This window comes from Chiloscyllium punctatum, chromosome 4, assembly GCF_047496795.1.
Source record: "Chiloscyllium punctatum isolate Juve2018m chromosome 4, sChiPun1.3, whole genome shotgun sequence".
Lineage (NCBI taxonomy): Eukaryota > Metazoa > Chordata > Chondrichthyes > Orectolobiformes > Hemiscylliidae > Chiloscyllium > Chiloscyllium punctatum.
In genome coordinates, this window is record NC_092742.1 from 49799845 (window position 1) to 49827302 (window position 27458).

The 27458-nt window shown below is 39.8% G+C and overlaps 1 protein-coding gene across 1 annotated transcript in view; it reads left to right on the forward strand.

The window, feature by feature from the left end:
* Nucleotides 1-27458, forward strand: part of LOC140476283 (5'-3' exonuclease PLD3-like) — a 68749-nt gene that overhangs the window by 27375 nt on the left and 13916 nt on the right. Inside the window, exons 3-7 of the mRNA XM_072568651.1 lie at nucleotides 5635-5786; nucleotides 10370-10553; nucleotides 14985-15108; nucleotides 18244-18371; nucleotides 25958-26158. Of these exons, the coding sequence (XP_072424752.1) occupies nucleotides 5635-5786; nucleotides 10370-10553; nucleotides 14985-15108; nucleotides 18244-18371; nucleotides 25958-26158 (789 nt within the window). The remainder of the gene's footprint in view (nucleotides 1-5634; nucleotides 5787-10369; nucleotides 10554-14984; nucleotides 15109-18243; nucleotides 18372-25957; nucleotides 26159-27458) is intronic.

Consider the following 27458-nt stretch of genomic DNA (forward strand, 5'->3'; position numbering starts at 1 on the left):
AAACACCTTCTTCACTATCCTATCTCCCTGTGACTCCACTTTCAAGGAGCTATGAGCCTACACTCCAAGGTCTCTTTGTTCAGCAACACTCTCTACGACCTTACCACTAAGTGTATAAGTCCTGTGAAGATTTGCTTTCCCAAAATGCAGCACCTCACATTTATCAGAATTATACTCCATCTGCCACTTCTCAGCCATTTGGCCCATCTGATCAAGATCCTGTTGTAATCTGAGGTAACCCTCTTTGCTGTCCACTACACCTCCAATTTTGGTGTCATCTGCAAACTTACTAACTGTACCTCTTATGCTCACATCCAAATCATTTATGTAAATGACAAAAAGTAGAGGCACTTGTGGCACTCCACTGGTCACAGGCCTCCAGTCTGAAAAACAACCCTCCACCACCACCTTTGACCCAGTTCTGGATCCAAATGGCTAGTTCTCCCTGTATTCCATGAGATCTAACCTTGCTAATCAGTCTCCTATGGGGAACCTTGTCGAACGCATCCTGTCCCTCAGGATTCCCTCCAACAACTTGCCCACCACCGACTTCAGGCTCAATGGTCTATAGTTCCTTGGCTTGTCCTTACCACCTTTCTTAAACAGTGACACCGCGTTAGCCAACCTTCAATCTTCCGGCACCTCACCTGTGACTATCGATGAAACAAATATCTCAGCAAGAGGCCCAGCAATCACTTCCCTAGTTTCCCACAGCGTTCTAGGGTACACATGAAAATTTCCTGGGAATTTATCCACTTTTATGCGTTTCAAGACATTCAGCACATCCCCCTCTGTAATATGGACATCTTGAAAGGTGTCACCATCTATTGCCCTACAGTCTATATCTTCCATATCCTTTTCCACAGCAAATACTGATGCAAAATACTTGTTAAGTATCTCCCCCATTTTCTGCGGCTTCACACAAAGGCTCCCTTTGAGGGGCTCTATTCTCTCCCTAGTTACCCTTTTGTCCTTAATGTATTTGTAAAAACCCTTTGGATTCTCCTTAACTCTATTTGCCAAAGCTATCTAATGTCCATTTTTTGCCCTTCTGATTTCCCACTTAAGTATACTCCTACTTCCTTTATACTCTTCTAAGGATTCACTTGATCTATCCTGTCTATACCTTACATATGCTTCCTTCTTTTTCTTAACCAAACTCTCAATTTCTTTAGTCATCCAGCATTCCCTATACCTACCAGACTTTCCTTTCATCCTAACAGGAATATACTTTCCCTGGATTCTCGATATCTCATTTCTGAAGGCTTCCCATTTTCCTGTCATCCCTTTACCTGTGAACATCTGCCCCCAATCAGCTTTTGAAAGTTCTTGCCTAATACCATCAAAATTGGCCTTTGTCCAATTTAGAATTTCAACTTTTAGATCTGGTCTATCCTTTTCCATCACTATTTTAAAACTAATAGAATTATGGTCGCTGGCCCCAGTGTGCTCTCCCACTGACACCTCAGTCACTTGCCCTGCCTTATTTCCCAAGAGTAAGTCAAGTTTTGCACCTTCTCTAGTAGGTACATCCACATACTGAATCAGAAAATTGTCTTGTACCCACTTAACAAATTCCTCTCCATCTAAACCCTTAACACTATGGCAGTCCCAGTCTAGGTTTGGAAAGTTAAAATCCCCTAACATAACCACCCTATTTTTCTTACAAATAGCTGAAATCTCCTTACAAGCTTGTTTCTCAATTTCCCTCTGACTATTGGGGGGTCTATAATACAATCCCAATAAGGTTATCATCCTTTTCTTATCTCTCAGTTCCACCCAAATAACTTCCCTGGATGTATTTCTGGGAATATCCTCCCTCAGCACAGCTGTAATGCTATCCTTTATCAAGAATGCCAACCCCCTCCTCTCTTGCCTCCCTTTCTATCCTTCCTGTAACATTTGTATCCTGGAACATTAAGCTGCCAGTCCTGCCCACCCCTGAGCCATGTTTCCGTAATTGCTATGATACCTCAGTCCCATGTTCCTAACCATGCCCTGAGTTCATCTGCCTTCCCTGTTAGGCCCCTTGCATTGAAATAAATGCAGTTTAATTTATTTGTCCTACCTTGTCCCTGACTGCCCTGACTGTTTGACTCTCTTCTGTTCTCAACTGTACCAGTCTCAGATTGATCTCTTCCTCACTATCTCCCTGGGTTCCACCCCACCTTACTAGTTTAAATCCTCCCGAGCAGCTCTAGCAAATCTCCCTGCCAGTATATTAGTCTCCTTCCAATTTAGGTGCAACCCGTCCTTCTTGTGCAGGTCACTTTACGCCAAAAGAGATTCCAATGATCCAAAAATGTGAATCCTCCCCCATACACCAGCTCCTCAGCCATGCATTCATCTGCTTTATCCTCCTATTCCTGCCCTCACTAGCTCGTAATACTGGGAGTAATCCAGATATTACTACTCTTGAGGACCTCCTTTTTAAATTTCTGCTTAGCTCTCTGTAATCTCCCTTCAGAATCTCAACCTTTTCCCTTCCTATGACTTTGGTTCCAATGTGGACAATGACCTCTTGCTGGCCCCTCTCCCCCTTGAGAACATTCTGCACCCTCTCTGAGACATCCTTGATCCTGGCACCAGGGAAGCAACACACCATTCTCCTTTTTCGCTACTGACCACAGAAACGTCTATCTGTACCTCGAACTAGAGAATCCCCAATACAATTGATCTCTTGGAACCCGACGTACCCCTCGTTGCATTCGAGCCAGTCTCAATACCAGAAACTTGGCTGTTCCTGCTTCATTCCCCTGAGAATCCATCCACATTTTCCAAAACAACATACCTGTTTGAAATGGGTATATCCACAAAAGATTCCTGGACTAGCTGCCTACCTCTCTTACCTTTCCTGGAGATGTGACTATATCTGAGACTTTCCCCCCTTCCTATAACTGTCATCCATCACATACTGTTGCTGTTGCAAATTCCTCATTGCTTCTAACTGTCTCTCCAACCGATCCATTCGATCTGATAAGATTCGCAGCCAGCAACATTTATGGTAGATATAATCCCCAGCAACCCTTAAACTCTCTTTAATCTCCCACATCTGACAAGAAGTACATATCACTCTATTAAAGGCCATTTTTGCTCCTTCACAATCTACAGACCCAGAAAAAAACACAGTCTTATTCCTCTACAAACACTGCCCCAGGTTAAATTAATAGTTATGGCTGATATTTTAAGTTTAATCAAGAGACATATCACAAAAAAAAATCAAGAAAGAAACTACTCTACTCACTCCTGCCAGATTCCCTGTAGGCCACACTTCGAACAACGATTAACTTATCGGATTCTGTGCTGTGAACTTCGCCCAACAGTTCCTCCAAAATCAGTTGTGAATTTCACTGTTTGTTAATTTTCCCAGATGCACTCCGATGTCCAGCGATACACGAATTCAAACAGCAAAGGCCTTTGGATCTTTTGTCTATGTTTGGATTAAGGCAGTAATAAGGTCAGAAACTAAGTGTACTTGGTGGAACCCAAACTGAGTGTCAGTGACCCAGGTTATTGTTGACTAAATATTGTTTGTCAATATTTGAGAATAATATTTTCCATTCCACTCTTGATTATTGAGAGTAGACTGACGGGGTGGTAGTTAAATGTGTTGGATTTGTCCTTTTTTTCTTGTGTACAGGACACACTTGGTCACTTTTCCATAATATGGGGTAGATGTCAGTATTGGAGCTGTATTAGGACAACTTCCCAGGGGTGTCAGCAAGTTGTGAAGCACTAGTATTGAGAACATTTTTTGAAATTGTCAGAGCCCATTGTATTTGCAGTATCCAGTGCCTTCAACTGCTTCTTGGTATCACATGGAGTGAATCAAATTGACTGAAGACTAATATCTGTGATGCTGGAGACCTCAGTGGAAGGCTGGATGGATCATCCACTTGACACTTCAAGCTGAAGATTGTTGCTTCAGCCTTACCTTTTGTACTGATGTGCAGGTCACCTCCATTATTGTGAATGAGGATTTTTGTGGATCCATCTGCTCCTATTATTGTTGAACTTTTCACCAGCATTCATGACTAGATGTGGCAGGACTGCAGAGCTTAGATCAATCTATTTATTGTGGGAAGACTTACCTCTATTTATCACTTGCTGCTTACGCTTCTTACTGCAAAAGTAGTCCAATTCTGCAGCTTCACCAGATTGACAAATTTAAACCCTAATCCGAGGCATAAGACTTACCCTAAAACCATGCAACTGAATAAATCTCAGCAGTAGTGAGATTATCCCCTTACAATGCCCAGGATTTGGCCACCTAAGGGCCTCAATTTGTCCATGACTGGAGGGGCTGCCTGTACCTTCCCTGTCACTGGTAAAGTTGTGGTGGGACCATGGACAGAGCAGGTGTCATAGAATTGTTGAACACTTCTGGCCTGTAAATCTGCTCCAGTGGGGGCGATAAAATCCAGCCCACACTGATTCTACTTCCTGATCCATCATCCAAGATCCTTTCTCATTTCTTTCCCTATTGTATCCTTTAATATCAGGGCCACTCCTCTTCCTTCTCCATTCTCATTTTCATTTCTAACTAAAACAAAGAACAATACAGTGCAGGACAAGCGCTTCATCTCTCCGAGCCAGTGTTGCCCTGGAATGTGCCCTGGAATATTTAATGTTCAATCTTAGACAATTTATAACTATGGGCTTGACTTTGGAGGGGGTTGGGGCATGTAAAATACCTTCACACCCATTCCCATGCTCAGTCCCACAATATAGAGGGTGGGAGGGAATGGTATTTAAGAGGCTCCTTACTTATTGGAGGCCGGGGATTTATGAGGCATCATTTGAGACTGGTAATCGTTCTGACAGCACCCAGTATTGAGCTGTATGGGACTTTTGGAGTAGCAATTGGGGGGGGGGATTTCATAAATCATCCATTACACACCTCCCTGTACCCCCCTCCCCCAACCACCCTGAATGAACTCTCCCCCATGTCTCATGTGGCCATTAGATCAAAATCATTTATCCCTCTTTATGCTGCAAGTTAGTCTATCTTGTTGTGAATGTTTTGAGCATTCACAAGCACAGTTTTTAATTATTTTCTACTAATGTTATTTCCATTGTCGATGCATTATTACCATTAAGACCTTTGTCCTTTACTGCTCCACTGTGCATAACTTTATTCAAATCTCTACTGCTCTGTTGCCTCCACAGTTTTCTTTTGAATTCGACATTTCTCTTCACCTGAACCCTTCATCTGCTCATTTTGGTCAGCATTTCCAACATGAAGCTTGGGTATATATTCTTTTCAAAAATTCAGTGCAACCAACATTCCCACTAATTTGAATGACCACAATGCTAAGCTGCATTGAAGTCCAGTTTCAGATGTCACTAACACACACAGATCACAGAGGTCTGTGCAGATGAAGATGCATACTTAGGGAATGTAGAGTACTACCCCACTTTGCTCTTACCTTTATTCCATTCAAAGCAAATTAATGAAGGTTTGGTCTCAGTAACACTTGAGTAATGTGCAGTAGTGATTGACCAAAACGACGAGAGAACAAGGAAAGAGAATGAAAAAGGAAGACAGAAAACCTAAGTCTCAAATAGTTGTGTAATTCTCTGCGTTCACCTGCTTGCTTTTAAAAGTATTTGTGTATTGTGATCCTTTTTCAGTGGAAAGGACCAATTGTCTTCCTATTACTCATGACTGTTTGCCTGGCGATCTTTGCACTTACGCAGTCAGTTCGCAAACTAATTGATGATTTACCAGGCAGAGAGAAAGCTTGGAAAGAGCTGCAAAGTACAACCTGTGATGATCCCTGTAGGTAAGAGTGTCCAATTAAAAGTCAAAAGTCAACTTGCAGATACTGAAATTCTGAAACAGATGCTGCCAGATCTGTTGAGTTCCTCCAGCAATTTCTCTTTGTGTCTCAAAAGAAAATTCAGCTTTTTCTTTCTAGTACAGCCACACTTAGAATATTGTGTACAGTTCTGGTCACCATATTTCAGGAAGGATGTGGAAGCATTGGAAAAGGTGCAGAGGAGATTTACCAGGATGTTGCCTGGTCTTATGAGGAAAGGCTAAGAGACTTGGGTCTGTTCTCATTGGCAAGAAGAAGGATAAGAGGGAATTTGATAGAAACATACAAAATGATCAGAAGATCAGATAGGGTAGACAGTGAAAGTCTTTTTCCTGGGATGATGACGTCAGCTTGTATGAGGGGGCATAACTACAAATTGAGGGATGATAGGTTTAAGACAGATGTCAGAGACAGGTTCTTTCCTCAGAAAGTGGTAAGGGAGTGGAATGCCCTACCTGCCAATGTAGTCAACTCAGCCACATTAGGGAGATTTAAACAATCCTTGGATAAGCACATGGATGATGATGGGATAGTGTAGGGGGACGAGCTGAGATTAGTTCACAGGTCGGCGCAACATCGAGGCCCAAAGGGCCTGGTCTGTGCTGTATTGTTCTATGTTCTATGTTCTAAAAACCGAAATTGCTGGATAAACTCTGCAGGTCTGGAGAAAAAACACTTAACATTTTGAATCTGGTGACCCTTCTCCAGAACGGACTTAATGTTAACTCTGCTTTCTCTGCACAGATGCTGCTAGATCTGTTGGGTTCCTCCAGCAATTTCTCTTTGTGTTTCTAAAGAAAATTCAGCTTTTTCTATTATCATAAAAATTGCAGGATAAAAGGGACATTTAGCCTTTTCCATTTTCTCCTGTGTAGGCTCTTTAAGCAGTTCTAGCTATGCTAATACTTCAGTTTCTGATCTCTCAGTTTTCTTGTGCAATTGGGTAAGACTGTACAAATTAGGAGCAGGACTAATCTACTCGACCCCTTGAGCCTGCTCCGCCACTCAATAAAAATCATGACTGATCTGATTACAGCCTCAATTCCTCCATATTCTGTCTGTCCCCTCTATTATTCTTGTCAATCAAAAATCTAACTCAGTCCTGGATGAACTCAATGTCTCAGATGCCACTGTTCTCTGTGGAAGAGAATTCTCTCCAATAATGACTCTCTGAGATGATAAATCCTCTTCATCTCCAACTTAATTGGGAGACATCTTAATCTACTTACTTATCTTAAAGGTATCAGTTTTCCTGGTCTATTTCTATTCTATTCAGAGGGCAGAGGGATCCGTGCTGGGACCGCAGCTTTTTACAATATATGTTAATGATATAGAAGATGGTATCAGCAATCACATTAGCAAATTTGCTGATGATACAAAGCTGGGTGGCAGGGTGAAATGTGATGAGGATGTTAGGAGATTACAGGGTGACCTGGACAAGTTAGGTGAGTGGGCAGATGCATGGTAGATGCAGTTTAATGTGGATAAATGTATGGTTATTCACTTTGGTGGCAAGAACAGGAAGGCAGATTACTACCTCAATGGAATCAATTTAGGTAAAGGGGCAGTACAGAGAGATCTGGGTTTTCTTGTACACCACTCAGTGAAGGCAAGCATGCAGGTACAGCAGGTAGTGAAGAAGGCTAATAGCATGCTGGCCTTCATAACAAGAGGAATTGAGTATAGAAGCAAAGAGGTGCTTCTGCAGCTGTACAGGGCCCTGGTGAGACCACACCTGGAGTACTGTGCGCAGTTCTGGTCTCCAAATTTGAGGAAAGACATTCTGGCTATTGAGGGAGTGCAACGTAGGTTCACGAGGTCAATTCCTAGAATGGCGGGATTACCTTACACTGAAAGACTGAAGCGATTGGGTTTGTATATCCTTGAGTTTAGAAGACTGAAAGGTGATCTGATTGAGACATATAAGATTATGAAAGGACTGGACACTCTGGCAGCAGGAAACATGTTTCCACTGATGGGTGAGTGCCGAACCAGAGGACACAGCTTAAAAATACGGGGTAGACCATTTAGGACCGAGATGAGGAGAAACTTCTTCACCCAGAGAGTGGTGGCTGTGTGGAATGATCTGCCCCAGAGGGCAGTGGAGGCCCAGTCTCTGGATTCATTTAAGAAAGAGTTGGATAGAGCTCTCAAAGATAGTGGAATCAAGGGTTATGGAGATAAGGCAGGAAGAGGATACTGATTAGGAATGATCAGCCATGATCATATTGAATGGCGGTGCAGGCTCAAAGGGCTGAATGGCCTACTCCTGCACCTATTGTCTATTGTCTATTATTGGACAAGATCAGTACACCTAATGCACACAAAGCTTTGGATGATTGTGGAGTCTCTGCCCATTAAAATGGACCTGTCCAAGGAAAACGGGAATGCAAATTGAGTCGAAATGTTGATCTGACCTGTTGCTGGGTTGTATATTGACACAATAATGTTGCGCCCACTTGGACTCAGTTCCATACCTCCTTCACTTCAGAAATGCAAATTAAACCTAAAGGAAATGGTATAGACCTCTCCTCCAATTTTTCTGCCCTTTGTTCATGGAGAATGCATATTCACGGTAGGTGGGTGGGTGGGGGACGCGGGGTGGGTGTCAAATGTCAAGACAAATGGTCCTATAACCTTTGCCTCAGTAACAAATTATACTTAATATGTTAATAACTCTGTAAAAAAATTCTTTGAAATTTGTACTCTATTCTTCCATCAATTGTAAAAATTTATTCCCCATAACTGATTTGTGACCTAATAGTAAAAAAGATTTGTTCATCCTCTCAAATGCTTTCAATGATTTTGAAATTTTTTTTCTTTGCAAAGTATGCAATCAACATCAATTCTTTGCTTTTATATTTCATGAGCTTATAAACAAAACTCGGAATTAAACTTACTTTATGGCCTTTTCAATCCTGCCCTCCTATAGCTAAAAAGCATTTATCTCTTCACTTGAAAATATGCCATTTTGCAATTTTCTAAATTGGATTCAATCTTTCATCTTTTTGTTATCAACCTCTTTTTCTGTCCTTCCTCAATCCATTGCTGTCTTTTTTATAGATTGCCATATTCTCTAGTGCTTTGTCATGAAGTGGGAGATTGAATATGGGTACAGGGTCAAGATTAGAGCAGGCGGCACGGTGGCACAGTGGTTAGCACTGCTGCCTCACAATGCCAGAGACCCGGGTTCAATTCCCGCCTCAGGCGACTGACTGTGTGGAGCTTGCATGTTCGCCCTGTGTCTGTGTGGGTTTCCTCCGGGTGCTCTGGTTTCCTCCCACAATCCAAAAATGTGCAGGTTAGGTTAATTGGCCATGCTAAATTGCCTGTAGTGTTAGGTGCAGGGGTAAGTGGGTGGTGGGACAGTGTGGACTTGTTGGGCTGAAGGGCCTGTTTCCAGACTGTAAGTAATCTAATCTTAAAAAAAAATGAAGAATAGAGTGGTTCTGGAAAAGCAAAAAGCACAGCAGATCAGGCAGCATCTGAGGAGCAGGAAAATCGACGTTTCAGGCTGAAAGGCTTTTGTCTGAAACACCGATTTTCCTGCTCCTCAGATGCTGCCTGATCTGCTGTGCTTTTCCAGATTAGTGGTGCTGGAAGAGCACAGCAGTTCAAGCAGCATCCAAGGAGCTTTGATTTCAAAGCTACTTTGATGCTGCCTGAACTGCTGTGCTCTTCCAGCACCACTAATCCAGAATCTGGTTTCCAGCATCTGCAGTCATTGTTTTTACCTCGTGTGCTTTTCCAGAACCACTCTAATTCTTGACTCTAATCGCCAACATCTGCAGTACCCACTTAAGCCTACCTGAATATGGGAACACACTGTTTACTTGTACGTTGAGTTGGAATATGCAAGCTAAAAAAGACAATCAGGATCACATAGATAAGACAGATGGAATGAACAGCACAATTAGAATTTGATGTCTGCTATGTATCTGTTGTTTTACATACATTCTAAGATGAATATTTCTCAACAAACACAGTTGTCCACTGAGGAATAGTAAAGAAAAATTAAAGTAATCAGCTGGTGTTCTGGCAATTGTCTTTCTCTGTCCATTTATTTGGTGTATTCATCTGTGTAGGGGTGGCCTTTGACAGTATGCGCTGTCTCCACAGTTCCTCAGGCCACACGACAAAGAAGGACAGGTGTTAACTCTCAATTTCAGGCTTTGCTTTCTTTCAGGTATGTTGGAATTCATAGAGATCCAGAGCACAGCAAAAGGCCCTTTCGCCCATCGGGTCTGCACTTCTCAGTTGGAGCTTTCTGGCTATTCTCCATCAACAGTGCACATTCAGCCCGAAGGCTCCATTCTTGAAGATCTAACACTCAGTTGCAGGCCTCAGAGGACTAAAACTATTCCTATTCTGCAAGTTAATTGGCCTGACAGGGGTGGGTTGAGGCGAGAGTTGCTCTCAGGCATTGTTAATGGCTACTGGCATTTGTGGTCCAATGTTAGGTGATAGGAGATCCAGGTAAATGTACTTAATAGATTAAAACTCTCCATAATGCAGACATCTAACAAAACATTGCACTGTTCTTTTAGATTTGTAGTTACAGAGAGTGTGCCAGATGGTGTACATTACGGTGAAAATGCTACAAAATATCAATCAACATATAACTCCTGGTTGAACCTAATCAATATAGCAAATCGCAGTCTGGATATTGCCTCATTTTATTGGACTCTTACCGGCCATGATATTAATGTGACTGATCCCACCTCCAAGCCTGTAAGTAAAACTGTTCTGATTTGTCTTGGACTTTGCCCTGTTCTGTGTTTTGTGTCCTGTAGTCTGCTTTCAGCTCAATCAAAATGTAATGTGGTATGAGGTTCAAAATAGAAAGACAGGAAGGAGAAGGCAGACAGCACTCAAAGTTAGCAAATCACACAATCCAAATGGGACATATGCTAGTTGCTGAAAGAGGTTAATGTGGAAACAATTTATCCTCTGACCCCAATCCTTCAATCCTCCTTGAGATACTGCCAGAAGATTTTAAATATGCTTGTTCAAAATGGGCACACATTACACCCAGTAAATGCAGACTCTTCAGTCCAATGTCAAGGGTGGGGTGGGGGAATCTACTAGAGATATGTTCAAGACAATTTTCACTTGAAGAGGCATGGGTTAATCAGGGATACACAGTGGAACAAGGTCAGCCAGGTGGACCGCATAGAATATGAGTTCCCTGATTGGGGCTGTTAATCTTGTCCAATCAGGGAGCCCTGGCTGGCAGGTATCAATACACATGTCAGAAGTTCTGTTCACTCTGAGAGCTGACTCTGAGGGAGCTGTATCAGTGTCATGGACTTTCCCTAAACAAATGAAGGGTGACTAGGTGATAGGATACCGGCCTCTGTAGAGTTATTTCAGGATAGTTAACAGAGATTTGTTAAAGCCAAACATGGTTAAGTGCATGTAGTGAATAACAAAGTGGGTAGTTGCAGTCACTGTTATGTTTATGAATTTTCAAAAGGAATTTGATTAGGCACATCATAAAAGACTTACTCAGAAAATAGAAACATATGACATTAAACAGATGATGGACTTTTAGGTTTGAAATTGGCTGAGTGATAGGAGCCAAAGGTTCACTTGTGAATGGATGTATTTCAAACTGAAAATAAGTAGGCAATGTGGTCCCCCAGGGTTCTGCATTGGGACCATAGTATTTCCTGTTACGTATAGGCTTAGTGAGTGAAATTTTTAAATTTGAGAAGTTTGCAAAAGTTTGGTAAAACAGTAATTAGGGAGGAGGGGACCAGAGACTCAGGAGACATGGAAAAGTTCACAGACAAGTGGCAGATGCTATTTAACACAGTTACGTGTGAGGTGAAGCACTTTGAAAGAAAAAGAACAGTGTAATCTGAACTGTACCACAAAGAGGGAAGCTTAAGGAAGAAATTGGGGGTGGGGGTGGGGGGGGGGCGGGGGGGGGGGGGGGGTGCATACCAAAATCATTGAAGATGGATGGGCAGTTTGCAACACAGCTAAAAAAAAGTATCAAATTGTAAGAAGTCAAACTGAGTATAAAACATAAGGATATCCATTATAGAGCTCTGGATACTACTAAACTGGAGATGTCTTTACAAATCTGGCACCACATTTCAGGAGATTTGTTTTGTGTGTATATGTGTGTGTCTGTCTCTGTGTGAGATTTTGATAAAGCAAGCATTTCTTCTGGTGAGTGAAGTGGTAGTGTGGGAACATGTCCTTGATATAATTGGCAAAAGAATTAAAGGAGAAAACAGCAGAATTTTGATCACACAGTTATTATTGTGGAATGCACCACCTGAAGGTGTGGTTCAAATGAATTTTCATAGGAATTTTATAAAAACATTGACTTTAAACATTGAAATCTGGAAAGTACTAATTTGAAAAGTCATTAGAAAATAAAGCTGTAGTATGGGACTAAATCAAAGTAAATCAATAAACTGAAATTGACAATATTTTTATTGGACTAGTTTTCTAGCAGCTCCCCTCAGACGTTTAGTACAAATATTGCAAATTTCAGTTTATTGATTTACTTTGTTATATTTTTATTGGACTAGTTTTTCTAAGAGCTCTCCTAAGACATTTAGTACAAATTTGTTTTATTCTATTTAAGCTCAGTATGTTTTTACATATATTAATAGATTAAAAATTCCACTATGTAGCAATGAGATATTTCTACCACTAGGTAGCATTAGTTCCATGTTCAATGACCTTACAATAATGAAATACATTCCATTCTTTTTTTAAACCTTTTAATATTAGGACCTCTTCATTTCCACCAGTTCTGTCACCGCCAGCAGGATGTCACTGCTATCACATATTCTCTCCTTTTCTCTCAGCATTCTGCTAGGACTGTTCCCTTTGGGACACCTGGTCCACTCCTCCTCTTCTCCCTACACCTCCATTCCCAATATCTTCTTAACCCTGCACGGCAACTTCCCCTGCAATCACAGAAGGTGCAACACTTGCCCATTTACTTCCTCTATTCTCACTATCCAAGGCCTCCAACACACTTTCCAGGTGAAACAGTGATTTACCTGCTCTTCACTCAATCTAGTCTGCTGTACTCACTGCTCACAATGTGGTATTCTGCACAGTGGGGAGACGAAAAGCAGATTTGGTGATCAGTTTGTGGATCACCTAACATTCAGTCCATAAAAAGGACACTGAGCGTCAGTTGCCTGCCATTTCAACACTCTACTGTGCTCCCAGGTTAAGGTTGCTGTCTCAGGCCTGCTGCAGAACTCTAGTGTGGCTCATTACAAACTGGGGGAACTATACCTCTACTGTGATACCTTACAGCCAGCACTCAACATCAAGTTTAATGATTTCAAAATGTGGACACCCAGATCAATGTTCGTTATCATGCCCCCACATCACTAAATCCTGTCTTGTATGTGTTGCTCCCAGCACAGTCAACCCATTTTTAACCATTTACACTTCTCATTAGCACTCTATCTTGCACTTATCTCTTTCTTGGGTCATCATTAGCAATCTATCTGTTTGCTTATCTCTTTTTAGGCTCTCTTTCTCTCTGGGCTCCATCTCCAAGTACTCTATTCACTTTCTCTACCTCATCTTCAATATAAATGCCATCCTTTCACCAGTTATTTTCAAATCTGATGAACAATCACTGGACTTGAAATATTAACTCTGTTTTGCTCTCCACATATGCTGCCAAGTCTTCTGAGCTTCTCCGGGACTTTCTGATTTTGTTTTTCTTCAGTTCTCTGCCCAAAGGTAGGTCCAACCCAGTGCCACAACTGCCAGGATAGTTGGACTAGAAGGCAGGTGTGTTGGCACTGAACATTTTTAATGTTACACCATCAAAGGTATGGAACAATATTCTCTCCTTGTGCAGTGTCCTTGATGACTGAGGGTTAATAATTGTGACTTATTCTATATTATCATTGATCCATCACTGTGATCTGTAATTGTGTTGACAGCTTTTACCTTCAACAGGGTCACCTAACATAAAAAGTAGCCATGGGTAACATAGTACTGAAAGATTCAATAGATGTTTAATATACCTCCTGATATTTGCATATATATATTACAATCACAGGCAGGTAAGTATCTGCCTAATACTAAGCTATTGAGTTATAAACAATAGCACATTTTGATCAGCATGTAGCCCCAGTTAAGATGTAGTCCAAGACATTTATATGTTCAAAGCATGTTCAACATGTCTCTTAAAGGTTTACAGTATACTGGCTGTCATTATAACACAACAATCACCTTGAATCAAAGGTAATGAGAAAGGGTCCAAGAACTACATCAGCTGGTATGGGGATTGAACCCAAGCTGTTGGTGTTATTATGTAAAAAACTCTAAGCATATTCTCTGTCACACTCAAACACACTTTACCAAAAAGCACACACACATACACCTCCATGGGGTGAATTTGCATTTGCAGATTTGTATTCTATTTTGTTCAAAAAGCACACAATCTGTAGGCAGTCAGTTCATCTGACATTTTATTAATTCCTACTTTGAAATAGAACCAGTCTGACTCAAAGTTGACAGACTCTAACCTCATGCCTTTAATGCACTTTCTGAGCAGAGATGTCACTTTTTTTAATAAAAACTAAAAGTTATTTTGGGACTGTGACTTGAAAGAAGTTCTGGAATTTACATATTAATTAACCGAAACTTGAATCCCCATTCTGAGTGATTAAAGACTTAATAGCAATCTAGGTTTGTTCAATATATCGCAACAGTTGTATGACATTTGACCTTTACTATAAATTCTGTGTCCTATGTCCTGTCCCAATCATTACCTGACAAAGGAGCAGTGCTCTGAAAGCACGGACTTTGCAATAAACCTGTTGGACTATCAGCTGGTTTTGAGTGATTTTTAACTTTGTCCATCCCGGTCTAACACCAGCAACTCCAAATCTAGGCATCTAAATTAAGCAAACCCCCAGGAAGCTATATTACTGAAGAATTACCAAAGACTTATTTCAGGGATTTCATTAAGCTGTCATAAAATCTAGTAGTTCACTTTCTCTTGCCTTCATATTTTTAATTTAGCATTTATTCTAATCTTCGCTGTTCTGTAGTTCTGTATTTCCAAAGCATAAATATTATACTTTGTTTGACTTATTTTTGCATATTGTTCTATGTTCTACTGTGCTCTTAATATTTTTTTAATATCTTTTACTAAGACAGGGTGAAATCCTGCTTCGTGAATTAGAGAAATTGCCATCGAAAAATGTTAGTGTGCGCATCGCATCAAGTACGCTTTCCTTTCCACATCAATTTTCCACTGATCTCAAAATTCTAAAAGAGAAAGGTGAGAATTATAATACTTATTAGCTAATTTAATGTTCTTTGGTAAGTTTCCGTGTATGTGGGACAAGGAGAACATTGCTGCCTTAGGGTCATGGACCCGAAAGAATGCAATAGAAGTGAAATGATGAGATGGATCTGGGTTGGGAAGGGGATCGGAACACAGCAGGCACCTTACTTTTTGATGTTATATGTTGTTGAATGTTTCTATTTCTGATGAAGTAAGGAACAGAAGATTTAATCCATCGTTCCAGGTGCAATAGTCTTCCTGTATTCACGGAGTTGAAGCTAACAGAGCCTGCACAAAATAAGAGTTGAGGCCTGGGGTAGCTAAGCCATGATCTTATGGAACAGTAGGGCAGTCATGAGGAACTGAATGGCCAATTCCTGCTTCTGTTTTTCATGTTCTATTCCAGGTGCAATAGTCTTCCTCGTAACACATACTGCGATAAGTTTATGTAGCTAAAATGTAAGTTTTTATGTTTAAGAGCCTGCTGACTTGTTATGTATTTCCAGACATCTGTTTAATTTAAGATTTTAGCATTTTCACCTTTTCTTGCTTTTATATGCAGGTAACGTAAAGGAGTTGGCCAAATCATTTTAGATATATTGGGCTGAATCTTACCTTTCCAGGCAAAGTACAAGTTGTTTCATGATTTATGGAGGGATTTTCATCATGAGGCTTAGCATGATTTCTTACCAAAAGCATCTCAGTAACTACCTACCATGCCCCTGTGGTGTCTCTTATGTCTAATTTCAGCAGTATCTTACCACACATTTTTCCTGGGATAACTTAGTACTCAGTGGACACCTACTGAAAGATAGCTTGCATTATTGATGATAGGCCACTGTGCAACCAGACAAGCTTTAGTAATGTGGCATTGCCCCTCACTGGCAGTATAATGGCACAGTAATCACCAAACCACGATGTCCATAACATATAGTCAACATTAATGACACATTACTGTGTGTATAATCCCACCAGTTTCTCACACTAGTCACTCTTTAACCACCAGGCCATACACTTTACCTGTGCTTACTATCTCAACACCTTCTGCAAATGCACAGCAGCCATTCACACTTTGTCACTGTCCAGTGCGGGAACATCAGACACCCACAAGCAATCAGACTAGTCCTAGCATGAACTTGTATTGACAGCCAACAAAAGTTAACACAAAGGAAATGGATACAGGCTACAGTTTGCAATCACAATGCAAACCAAATGACAGATGAATCTTGACAAGTCAAGATGGTCTCCTTCACCCAGCTTGCAGCTACTGGAACTCGAATGTCAATCACACCACCTCTTGTAGAGCCCAATACAACTGAGCACTGCTATCCACAAAGAGAATTTTCTCAAGCTCATCCTTCTCCTCGGATGACTGCTCCTGTTTCCCAGCTCCTTAGCATCTATCACATCATCTCATCGCTCCAAATGTGCAGAGCACAACATTCCAGAACTCTCTGTCCAGACTACATTTGAGGGCAGGCTATTAATTAAATGGAAAAAGACTCCAAAAAAAGTGCAGTGCACGTCATTTAAGTATTCTTGTGCATGAAACACAGGAAGTTAGCATGCTAGTGCAGCAAGTAGTTAAGAAGGCAAATTGAATTTTGGTTTTTATTGCTCAGATGTTTAAAAAATTTAAAAACAGGGAAAGATGTTGATGAGGCCACACCTAGAATATTGTGTACAGTTTCGGTCACCATATTTAAGAAAGGATTTGCTTGCATTGGAGGCAGTTCAAAAGAGATTCACCAAACTAATTCCTGGGATGAAGAGATTACAGGTTAGGCATGTATTCATTACAGTTTAGAAGAATCAAGGGTAATCTAATTGAAACATACAAGATTTTGAATGGGCTTCAGAGGGTAGATGTTTTCACTATTGGGTGAATCTGAACTGGGTGATATAGTTATTGAAGAAGAAAACATCATTTCAGACTGAGATGTGAAGGAACGTCTCTCAGAGGATAGTTCATGTATGGAATTTTCTACCTCAGAGAGTGGTGTAAGTTAGATCACTGAAGTACTTAAAGAGTAGGTAGATGGATTTTTGAAGTATTCACGGAGTTGAAGCTAACAGAGCCTGCACAAAATAAGAGTTGAGGCCTGGGGTATCTAAGCCATGATCTTATGGAATGGTAGGGCAGTCATGAGGAACTGAATGGCCAATTCCTGCTTCTATTTCTTATGTTCTTATTACAACATTGCACTTTGTGGAAGTTTGCTGCTTGGAGATTGGCTGTCATATGTCAACATGACAAAAGTGACTACACATTCACAGTAATTCATTGGTTGTGAAAGGCAATATATAATTCTAACTTCTTTCATTCTTTTAAATTGAGTCCCAAGCTTGTGGAGGTCAAAATATTTCTGCATGAATCAGTGTAAGTGAAATTGCACATTCACATTTATCTCTGATGTTCTGTTGCTGGAGATATCCACTCATCAGAGAAATTTTAATATGAAATGTCTTCCGTTCTACATGAGGCCAGCATGGTGACTCAGTGGTTAGCACTGCTGCCTCACAGCACCAGGGACCCGGTTCCATCCTAAGGAGTTCGCACACTCTACCTGTGTCTGTGTGGGTTTCCTCCAAGTACTTTGGTTTCCTCCCACAGTCCAAAGATGGGCAGGCTATGTGGATCAGTTGTGCTAAATTACCTATAGTGCCCAGGGGTGTACAAGCTAAAAAAGCTAGGTGAATTAGCCATAGGAAATGTGGAGTTATAGAGTGGGGGGGGGGTAGGATGATCTTCAGAAGGCCAGTGTGGACTCAATGGGTCAAATGGCCTACTTCCACACTAGAGGGATTGTATGAGCCTGGATGGGGGAGAACTTTGATAAACTATCTGAAATATTTTCTGCAGTTTTATTGATAAAATTATTATGGCAACATTTGTTGAGGAAGAAGTTTGAATTTGGGAGAAAATCTTCCCTAATATAATAAATTTTTAACAAAAAATAATGTTCTGGACATAAAAGACAAAAAACAAGTAAAGAAAGTTAGATAAATATTACTTATAAATGTTCTTTTTTCCAAAAACCTATATTAATTTGATATTATTTGGTGAGCAAACAATGTAGAATTTGGAACTGATGCTCCATATTTTGACCAAATTGTCTTAAATTACAGGCATCCACGTAAGGAAAGTAAACTTTCAAAAGTTATTGGGTGGTGTACTTCACACAAAACTCTGGATTGTTGATAAGAAACATATTTATATTGGCAGTGCTAATATGGATTGGAGAGCACTAACTCAGGCAAGTATAGCACCTAGTCCATGGTTAAGCAGCCCTATTAATTATTGTGTTTCTGACATCCTACATCTCAGTTATTAATGTGTTAATTTTTGTAACAAGTTGTTACATCTATTTATCCTCAATCTCTGATTCTGACGGAAGGAGGGCAGGAGTCTTATCCAAGTCTTATCTTTAGTTATCAAATGTTTGTGCAATACATTATGCTGATCGTATTGGGAGGGTTTACACTAAGTTTGGTATGGGGAATGGTGTTCAGACAAGATACAGCTGGAGTAAAATTGTAAGTGAAAATTAAAAACAAAGAATTAATGGAATGCAGAAGAAACAAAGATTAGAATAAAAAAAACAGAATTGGCAGTACTCAAGGGTATCTACATCAGTGCAAAGAGTATGGAAAATAACATAGATAAATTGATAGAGTAAAAGTACATAGGAACAGGACTGGTCCATTCTGCAGATTGAGCCCACTCTGCCATTCACTATCATCACTAATCAAACATTTCAATGCCTTTTACCCACATTATCCAATAATTATTTAAACCACTAGTAATCAAGAATGTATCATTCTTGACTTTAAATATGCTCACTCAGCTTCCTCAGCCGCTGGGATAGAGAATTTGAAAGATTCACCATCCTTTGAGTTAAAGAATGTTTCCTTATCCAAATTCTAAATGGAATCCCCTTAATTTTAAATTGTGCTCCTGGTTCTAGATTCTCCAACCAGAGGAAACATCTTACTTGTATCTATTCAGTCTATCTCTTTAAGTACTTTGCAGCTTTCAACTATATCACCTCTCTTTCTTTAAAAATCTAGAGAATATAGCCTCAGTCTATCCAATCTCTCTTCATAAGACAGTCTCCATATTGCAGAAACAAGTCTGGTGAATATTCATTTAACTCCCTCTCTGGCAATAATACCTTTTCCTCAAGTTCGATATTTTTCTTAACTCCTTTCGTTAACCGTAGATGGTGGGTCCTCCCTTCAAGATGGTTCTTTGTAGCAGGAATATATTTATTCTGGATACTCTGAAATATTCCCTAAAATGTTTGCTACTACATCTCGATTAATCTGATCCCCCAGTCTTTTATATCACTTCACTTCAGCTCGATCAATTTTCATGCCCTTATAGGTGCCAATTTAAAAATCACACAACACCAGGTTATGGTCCAACAAGTTCAATTGGAAGCACTAACTTTAGGAGCACTGCTCCCTCATCAGGTGGTTTGAGGAGCAGCACTCTGAAAGCAAGTGCTTCCAATTAAACCTGTTGGACTATAACCTGGTGTTTGTGTGATTTTTTTTAACTTTGTACACCTCAGTCCAACACCGGCATCTCCAATCATGACTTATAATTGCTGTTAGAGTCATAAAGGCCTTCAACATAGAAGAGGGTTCTTAAGCCATCGCATCTACACTGGTCAAAAACAACTATCTAACTATTCTAATCCCATTTTACAGCACTTGGCCATAGCCCTTGCAGGTACACATCTAAATACTTATTAAATGGTATAAGGGTTTCTGCCTCTACCACCCTTACAGGCATCTGTTCCAGATTTCACCACCCACTGAGTGAAAAAAAATCCTTATATCCTCTTTAAACCTTCAACCCTTGACCTTAAGTCTATGCCCCATTCATCAAGCCCTCCACCAAGGGGGAAAAGTTCCTTCCTCTCTACCTTATCTATGTCCCTCTTAATTTGTACATATCAAACAAGTTTCCTCAGCTCCAAGGAAAGCAACCCTAGTCTATCCAATTTCTCTTCATAACTAAAACTCTCCAGTTCAGGCGACATTCTGACAAATCGCCTTTGCACCCTCTCCAGTGCAATCACATCTCTCCCATAATGTGGATTCCAGAACTGCACATAGTAATCCAGCTGTGGCCTTACTGACATTCTATACGGTCCCAGCATAACCTCCATGCTCTTAAATTCTCTGCCTTTTATTTAGGTATAAAATATTAGTTAGACCCAATCTTCCTTTTAAACTGACATAAAGTTCAGTCATATTGTGTTAACTGCTACCTAGTAGCTTATAACATTAGCAGGCTGAAAACAGACAAGGCTCTTAGGAGGAAAAAGGTAAAAATAGGAAGAGAACCAATTTCAATAATTAAGAGAAGGAATTTGGAACAGCTGGATTGGAAATGAAGGTAAGCCAAAAAAAAGAGTAAATGTGCAGAAAGTTTATTGAATTATTTACTGAATGACCCCCAAATAAAGAAATGGCTAACAACAAGATATCACCTTTTTGCAAATGTTATTTTAGTATGAATCAAAGCTAATGCAAATAGCACATGAACAACAGGCAAGATGCTTCAAAGAAAAAGACAAATTTTACTTTAATACATTGATACAACAACAGTTTATCTCAGAAGACTTTGCACCATTTCCTACCCAGGCCCTGCCTCACAAATGTTGACAATATGTAACGACAAACCTACAGCTTCTGATGTTCTTTATTCTCATAGGTAAGCTCAAGAGAGTTCTATCTGGCAACAGTTTTCATCTTTCAGTTTCATGGGTGTGATTATCATCAGCAAAGCTCATTTCTATTATCTCTCTCGGGCCATGTAGTCCTGATGGTGTAATTAGAAAAGCAAAGGGAGGGCATGAAGGAATACTGTCAAGCAAAATCAATGTGAATCCTAAGATGTTTTGTCAACACATGAAGGATAAGAGAATAACTAAGAAAGAGTAGGACCCATAGAACACTAAGCAGGCAACTTAGATACAGAGGCAGAAAACATTAGTGTGGTTCTTACTTAATACTTTCCATCAGTCTTCACAAAAGAGGGTAGTGCAAATATTGTAGTAAAGGAGGAAGTATGTGAAGTATTGGACATGATAATCACAGGGAATGAAGAAGTATGAATGGGATTAGCATCCCTGAATGTAGATCAATCAACAGAATTGGTTGGAATGTACTCCAGACTCTTGAAAAGAACCGGGGAAGAAATAAGAAGAAATCTGACCATCATTTTCCAATCCTTGTCAGATATGGATGTGATTGTGGAGGATTAGAGGATTGCAGATATTGTACCCTCATTTAAAAAGAGAGCAAGGAATGGGCCAAATATTTATTGGCTGGTAAGTCTATTCTCAGCAGTGGGAAAATTATCAAAATCAATTCTGAGACAGAAGATATACTATCACTTAGAACAGCACGGATTAATCAAGGATAGTCAGCATGGATTTGATATAGGGAGCTTATGGCTGACCAATGTGAATTTTTTGAGGAAATAAGATTGATAAGAGTAGTGCAGCTGAAGGAGGTCCACTTGAATTTAGTGAGACTTCTAACAAAGTCCTGTCAGTGACTGGTTAAAGGAATAAAAGCACATGGGATTCAGGGAATGTAGCAAGCTGGCCTCAAATTTGGCTCAGAGGAATTGTCAGTGATTGTTTTTGTGTCTGGAAGGCTGTTTCTAGTGGATAGCTTGTTATGATGGGACGAGGAAGGTTAATCGGCTCAGTCTTTGTAACTTTCTCTCTGGGTTGTGACAAATATTTTCATCTCTTATCACACAGCTGTCACACTTCATTACTAGCTTGCTGTAAAATGAAAGAATCAATTTATAAAGTTTTGTTAATTGAAAGCAAGAGGCATTTTATCATCTACTAACCCTGAGAAGAGATAATAAAATGAAATATCACACTCACAGGCAAGCACACAGGTAATAGGTCTTTTTGTTTTAAAGTTCATTGTATAGTATAAGCAGGGAGAATCAAAGTTGAACATTTTATAGAAGGGCTTAGAGTTCTTGAGGTATTAGATTAATCTGAGACCACAGTTGTTTAATGGCTGACTTGTATCCTCAGCAGTAGCAGAATCTGTAGATATTTTTGATTCTTTGATGAATTGTTGTGTTTTCATCGTGTGCTGTTTAAGCTGATTAGAGAAATGGCAGGTAGAGAGAGGATCTTTTATTTCTTGCTCACAAATCCAGTTTACCTTGTCTCTACTCTGCTGCTCAAAAACATAATTTGAAATATAGTTTAGTGTGTTTTCCAAAATCTAGCTCATTCTCCAAGCTGGTTATCTGGCAGGTAACCTTTCATCTCCCAATGTGTCAAATTCTCGTACAAGTGTGATTTAAAACAGGAGATGCTTTTTTTCAAAAAAATCACTGACCTAATTGCCTGATTGTGGTGTCTTTAGATATAAATTGTCATTCCAGTGCATACAACTTCATTTATTCCATATAGATCTCACAAAGTATGTTGTAAGCAGTGGTCATGTGACCATTACAACCATTTGATGTTCATATTTTTTCCATCTTTAAAAACCATTTATTCCTCGAATGGTCTCAGGTTTAACAATCAGATCATTGAAGTTATAATTCATTATTTATTCCTATGGTAAGAAACTGTGGACAGCAGGAAGGTATCATTGGACTGATCAGGTGGGCAGAAAGTGACAAATGGAAATCAGGCCAGAAAGTGTGAGGTAAATGCATTTGGAGAGATTAACAAGGCAAAGGGACATAGAACTAATAAGAAAATATTAAGAGGCATAGATGAAGTGAGGGACCCTGGAGTGAATATTGATGGGTAATATTGAAGGTAACATGTTTCAGCCCTAACAACTGCAGAGGAACCTCGATTATCCGAAGGACCCAGGCAGGGAGTATTTCATTCGGTTAATGGAATTTCGGATAATTGAATACCAGATAACATAATTCAGAACCTTGCGATCTTGCTGGAGAATCCAATATTCAGATAAGAGAATGCTGGATAATCGAGGTTTCTCTGTAAATCAAACTCCTTCTTTTGGCCTCAAACACTTTGTGCAGCAAATAATTCCACAGGCTTACTACTCACTGGGTGAAGAAATCTCTCCTCAACTCAATCCTAAATGGTCGATACTGTACCATTAAACAGTGACCTCTGGTTTTGGATTCACCAGGCATTGTGTTTACGCTGTAGGATTCTCAATGAGAATCCCCCTCTTTCTTCTAAACTCTTGTGAATATAGTCCTAACTAAAGCAGTCTCTCTTCAGATGTCAGCCCTGCCATTCCCAGGAATCATTCTGGTAAACCTTCATTGCATTTCCTTCCTCAGAACATCCTTCTTCAGATATGGAGACCAAAATTGCACACAATACTTTACATGGCTTTTTTTAAATTGTACAAGTCATTAATTAGACCACAACTTGAGCACTGATAACAGTCCTGTCACTTCATTACAGAAAAGTTGTAATTGTAACCAAAGAGGCTACAGAATGTTGCCAGGCCTGGAAAAAACACAGTTATGGGGAATGATCAGATAGTAAGGGACATTGGACATTGGAGTGAATATTGATAGGGAATATTGAAGGTAACATGTTTGTACCAGATAGGCTGTGGTTGTACCCCTGCCCGAAAGGGCAGTAGAGGCATAAGCCCTCGATTCATTTAAAAGGTGTCTGTATCCGCACCTTAAGTGGCATAACTTTGCAGTGCTACAGAGTAAAAGCTGGAAAGTGGGATTTGACTGGGTGGCTCATTTTACAGCTGGTGCAAACACTATGGCTAATGGTCTCGCACTGTGCTCTTTCAGGCAGTGAATTCCTGATCTCAGATCATCCTCTGGGGGAAAAAAAATCTCCTCATCTCCCCTCTAACCATTCCACTAATCACTTTAAACCTACATATTTAGCCACTGACCATTCTGTTTAGGTAAATTGGCCCTTCCATCCATTCTATTTAGACCCTTCTCAATTTTGTACATCTCAATTAAATGTCTCCTCAGCTCAGCCTCCTCTGTTTCAAGGCAAACAGCTCCAGCCTGTCCAATCTTTCCTCACTGCTTCATTTTTACAGTTTTGACAACATCCTCAAACCTTCTCTGTAGCCTCTCCAGTACAATTATATCCTTTCAATCATGAAGTGACCAGAACTGCACACTGCACTCAAGTTCTGGCCTAAGTAATGATTGCTGTACTGTAAATCCTTTCTGATAATATCAGAGATTATTCTACCTTTTTCATAATTTCCACTAACTGTCATTCTGGATAACATTGTTAGGACTATTTCCTTGGGCAGTGACAAAGTTGTATCAGTTTAGCAGCAATTTGCTGATCTATCAATCAGTCAATTCAATTGCCTCACTCGATTTGGTCAGGTTTAAATGTTATATCAAAGGTGTAACATTATGAAGAAAATAAGATTAGAATTCTTATAAAATTTGCGGAAATATTAGACAAAACTATGCTTCAAACACTGAGTACCCATACTTTAGAAAGGATCCGACTGTAAGGTTATTTTGACACTGCAGTCTCTGGTATAAACAGATTGACATTTTTACAGGAGCTCAAATTCAAGTGTCTTGCAATGATTTTATTGATTTCTTAACAATCAGATCCTGAACTCAGTTTATAAAAAGAGAACTCGTGAGTGATTCAGTTGCAGACACAGAGGTGGATGTGCTTTTGCAAATAGCTCCTGACAGTGGGTCAATGCCCTGATGTCACTCGGGGTCATTACTATTTTCACTGGGTGGAAGATGGGAACCCACTTACTTGCAATTAACTGTCCTTAAGCTCCTTGAACAGCTCATTTCTGAGCAGAGCGAGAAGGTAATGTTCAAAGCACAGATTGGTGAACGTGAACTGGCATATCTGTAAGGTGCAATTAAATTTTCTTGCCAGCGAGCATTATTATGTCAGAGAGAGTGCCGTAGCTTTCTATGAGCTGTTTGGCCACTTGGCTGCACCATCAGGCTGCCAACCCTCTAAACTCATGCCTCCTCTATTCTGCAAACCAATCTCATGACCAGTCAGAACCATCGACAGCTTTTGAGGTTCGTACTTAAGAGTTGGTTCTGCCACCATTAAATTGGAGCTTGCCTCCAATCCATTGGATAATCTGCATTTGAAGAAAGCATCACATCAGCAAAACAGAAACAGCACAATATTTGGGACCTGGCTCTAAACCCCATGTGCATGTGCATGCAAACTGTATTTATGTCCTTGAAAATGACCACCTTTAACACTTTTGGACCCTCACACTGCCTGAGAATTAAATGTAACTATGGAAAAAAGTATTGAGTTGAATGGGATCATGAATGGTGGTGCTGTCAAAATGCAATAAATACAGGTTAAATCATTTAATCATACCAATTTTAAATAGACAGAAATAAGTAATTATGTTACAGCATAAAATCATATTTCCTGAGATCAGTAATTGGTTTATTTAGTCACCTTTCATTGCAGCAGTTACTAAGAAAGATTATTTCTGTTAACTAATACATTTGCATTGCCTAACAATGTAAGAGATCCAATTCTGCATCAACTATGCCAGCAGAAATTCAACATGATGGTTAAAACTTTAAAGAAAATCTTAAATTGTTTAAATCCGATCATGCATCAGTTGATATGAATCAGGCAGATGTAAAAAGGTCTTACGCTAATTCTGTATGCTCGAGTAAAAACAGATCATAAGTATCATACTGCGAAAAGTAAACATGAGAATAGATTTGAATCAGTTATGAATGTGGTCTGGTAATGTAACTGCAATATTAGTCAATCTAATTATATGGGTTATTTGTCTCTTATTATATTATCAGACATAGTCACAGATCATTTACTGTAATTTCTTACAGGTGAAAGAACTGGGTGCTGTGGTTTACAATTGCAGTTGCCTTGCCAATGATTTCTCCAAAATCTTTGAAGCTTACTGGAGTCTCGCACTGCCAAATGCCACCATCCCTTCACCATGGCCAGCTTTTTATTCAACAAATTTTAACAAAGACACACCTCTTGACGTGAAACTGAATGGAACTGCTGCAAAAATGTACTTTTCAGTAAGTTGATGCAAATATTAAGTTTTCAAATAAATAAATAAATACTGTTTACACACAATACAAGCTGGAACATCCATGAAAATGATCTTAATCTATATACTGAACTCCAAAACATTCAAAGATACATTTACCAACTGCTGAGGCATGCTGGGGGCTGGTCATCAAATTTCACTTGGCAACCTTTATAATTACTGCATGAAATGTATGCGTCTTCCTTTTAAACAGAGTAGTTTGTAGTTTGCATAGCTCAAGTTTGTTTATCAGCTGATCAGCAGATTTCATATGGACCATGTAAATTCTGTAGTGGAGATACCTGTACAAGAGTCTGTTACAAGATTAATCATTGTTTCTCTGCTGTTACATAAGCCTGCTCCACCTCTTCCAGAAATGAAAGTTGGATACTTAGGGAAGCGAATCTATATTTAACAGACATTACTGTGAAACACCATTTGAAGAAAAGCTAAAATAATGAATTTGCATAGTATTTTGTTGCACGGTATTCACATTAGTGAGAGTGTGAAAAAGAGAAGGAAAAGAAATAATTGTCACTAGCTCTGATATTTCCCAGCCTGCTAGACTTCATGTTGGCTTATGGCCACATTCTTAACATAACAGGCTGTTTCTTGTAAGGGATTTGATCTGAATGAGTCCTCTTCTGTTTACATTCGCTGGTGTTAAAAGGAGCTTTGTTTCTGCAAATGGATGAGTCAAATCGATATGTTCTTCGCCTTCAAGTAGTACTCGCAATTATTCAAGGAGTGAAGCATCACAATTTATCCCTAACTTTACCTCAGTTGGAACAAGGATTGAACTCTGCACTCTCACCATTATTCTGAACTAAGTGCTAGCCATTTAGCTAACTGAGTTCACCATGTGCTGTTGAGAAACAAGTGGCCATTCTGTGTCATTACAAATGTGTAATAAATGAAGCTTGCTTTGTGGAATCTCCTTTCTAAATTGGCAAGGCAAAACTGGTTCAGCTTTATGTTATGTTAATAAAGAATGTCTTGCCGTGATGCAGACATGCTTCTGAAGCGAGAGCAGAGCAAAGATTGCTTTCAGAGGGTTGTGCATACAGTTTCAGTCAAATTGTCTGAAAAAAATAATTTGGGGGCTTGATGCTTTTATTCTGGATTCAGGGCAGTGCTGTCTAGCCTTATCTTGGCTCTGTATGTCTGAGTGTTGAAAGCCATTAGTTCTGTCAGCTGCTGCCTGTCAAAGAAACTGGATATTTTCTCTCACGTGACACTTGCCTTGGAACCAAAGGAAAAACCCTCAGATAAAGAAATAGAGTGAGATT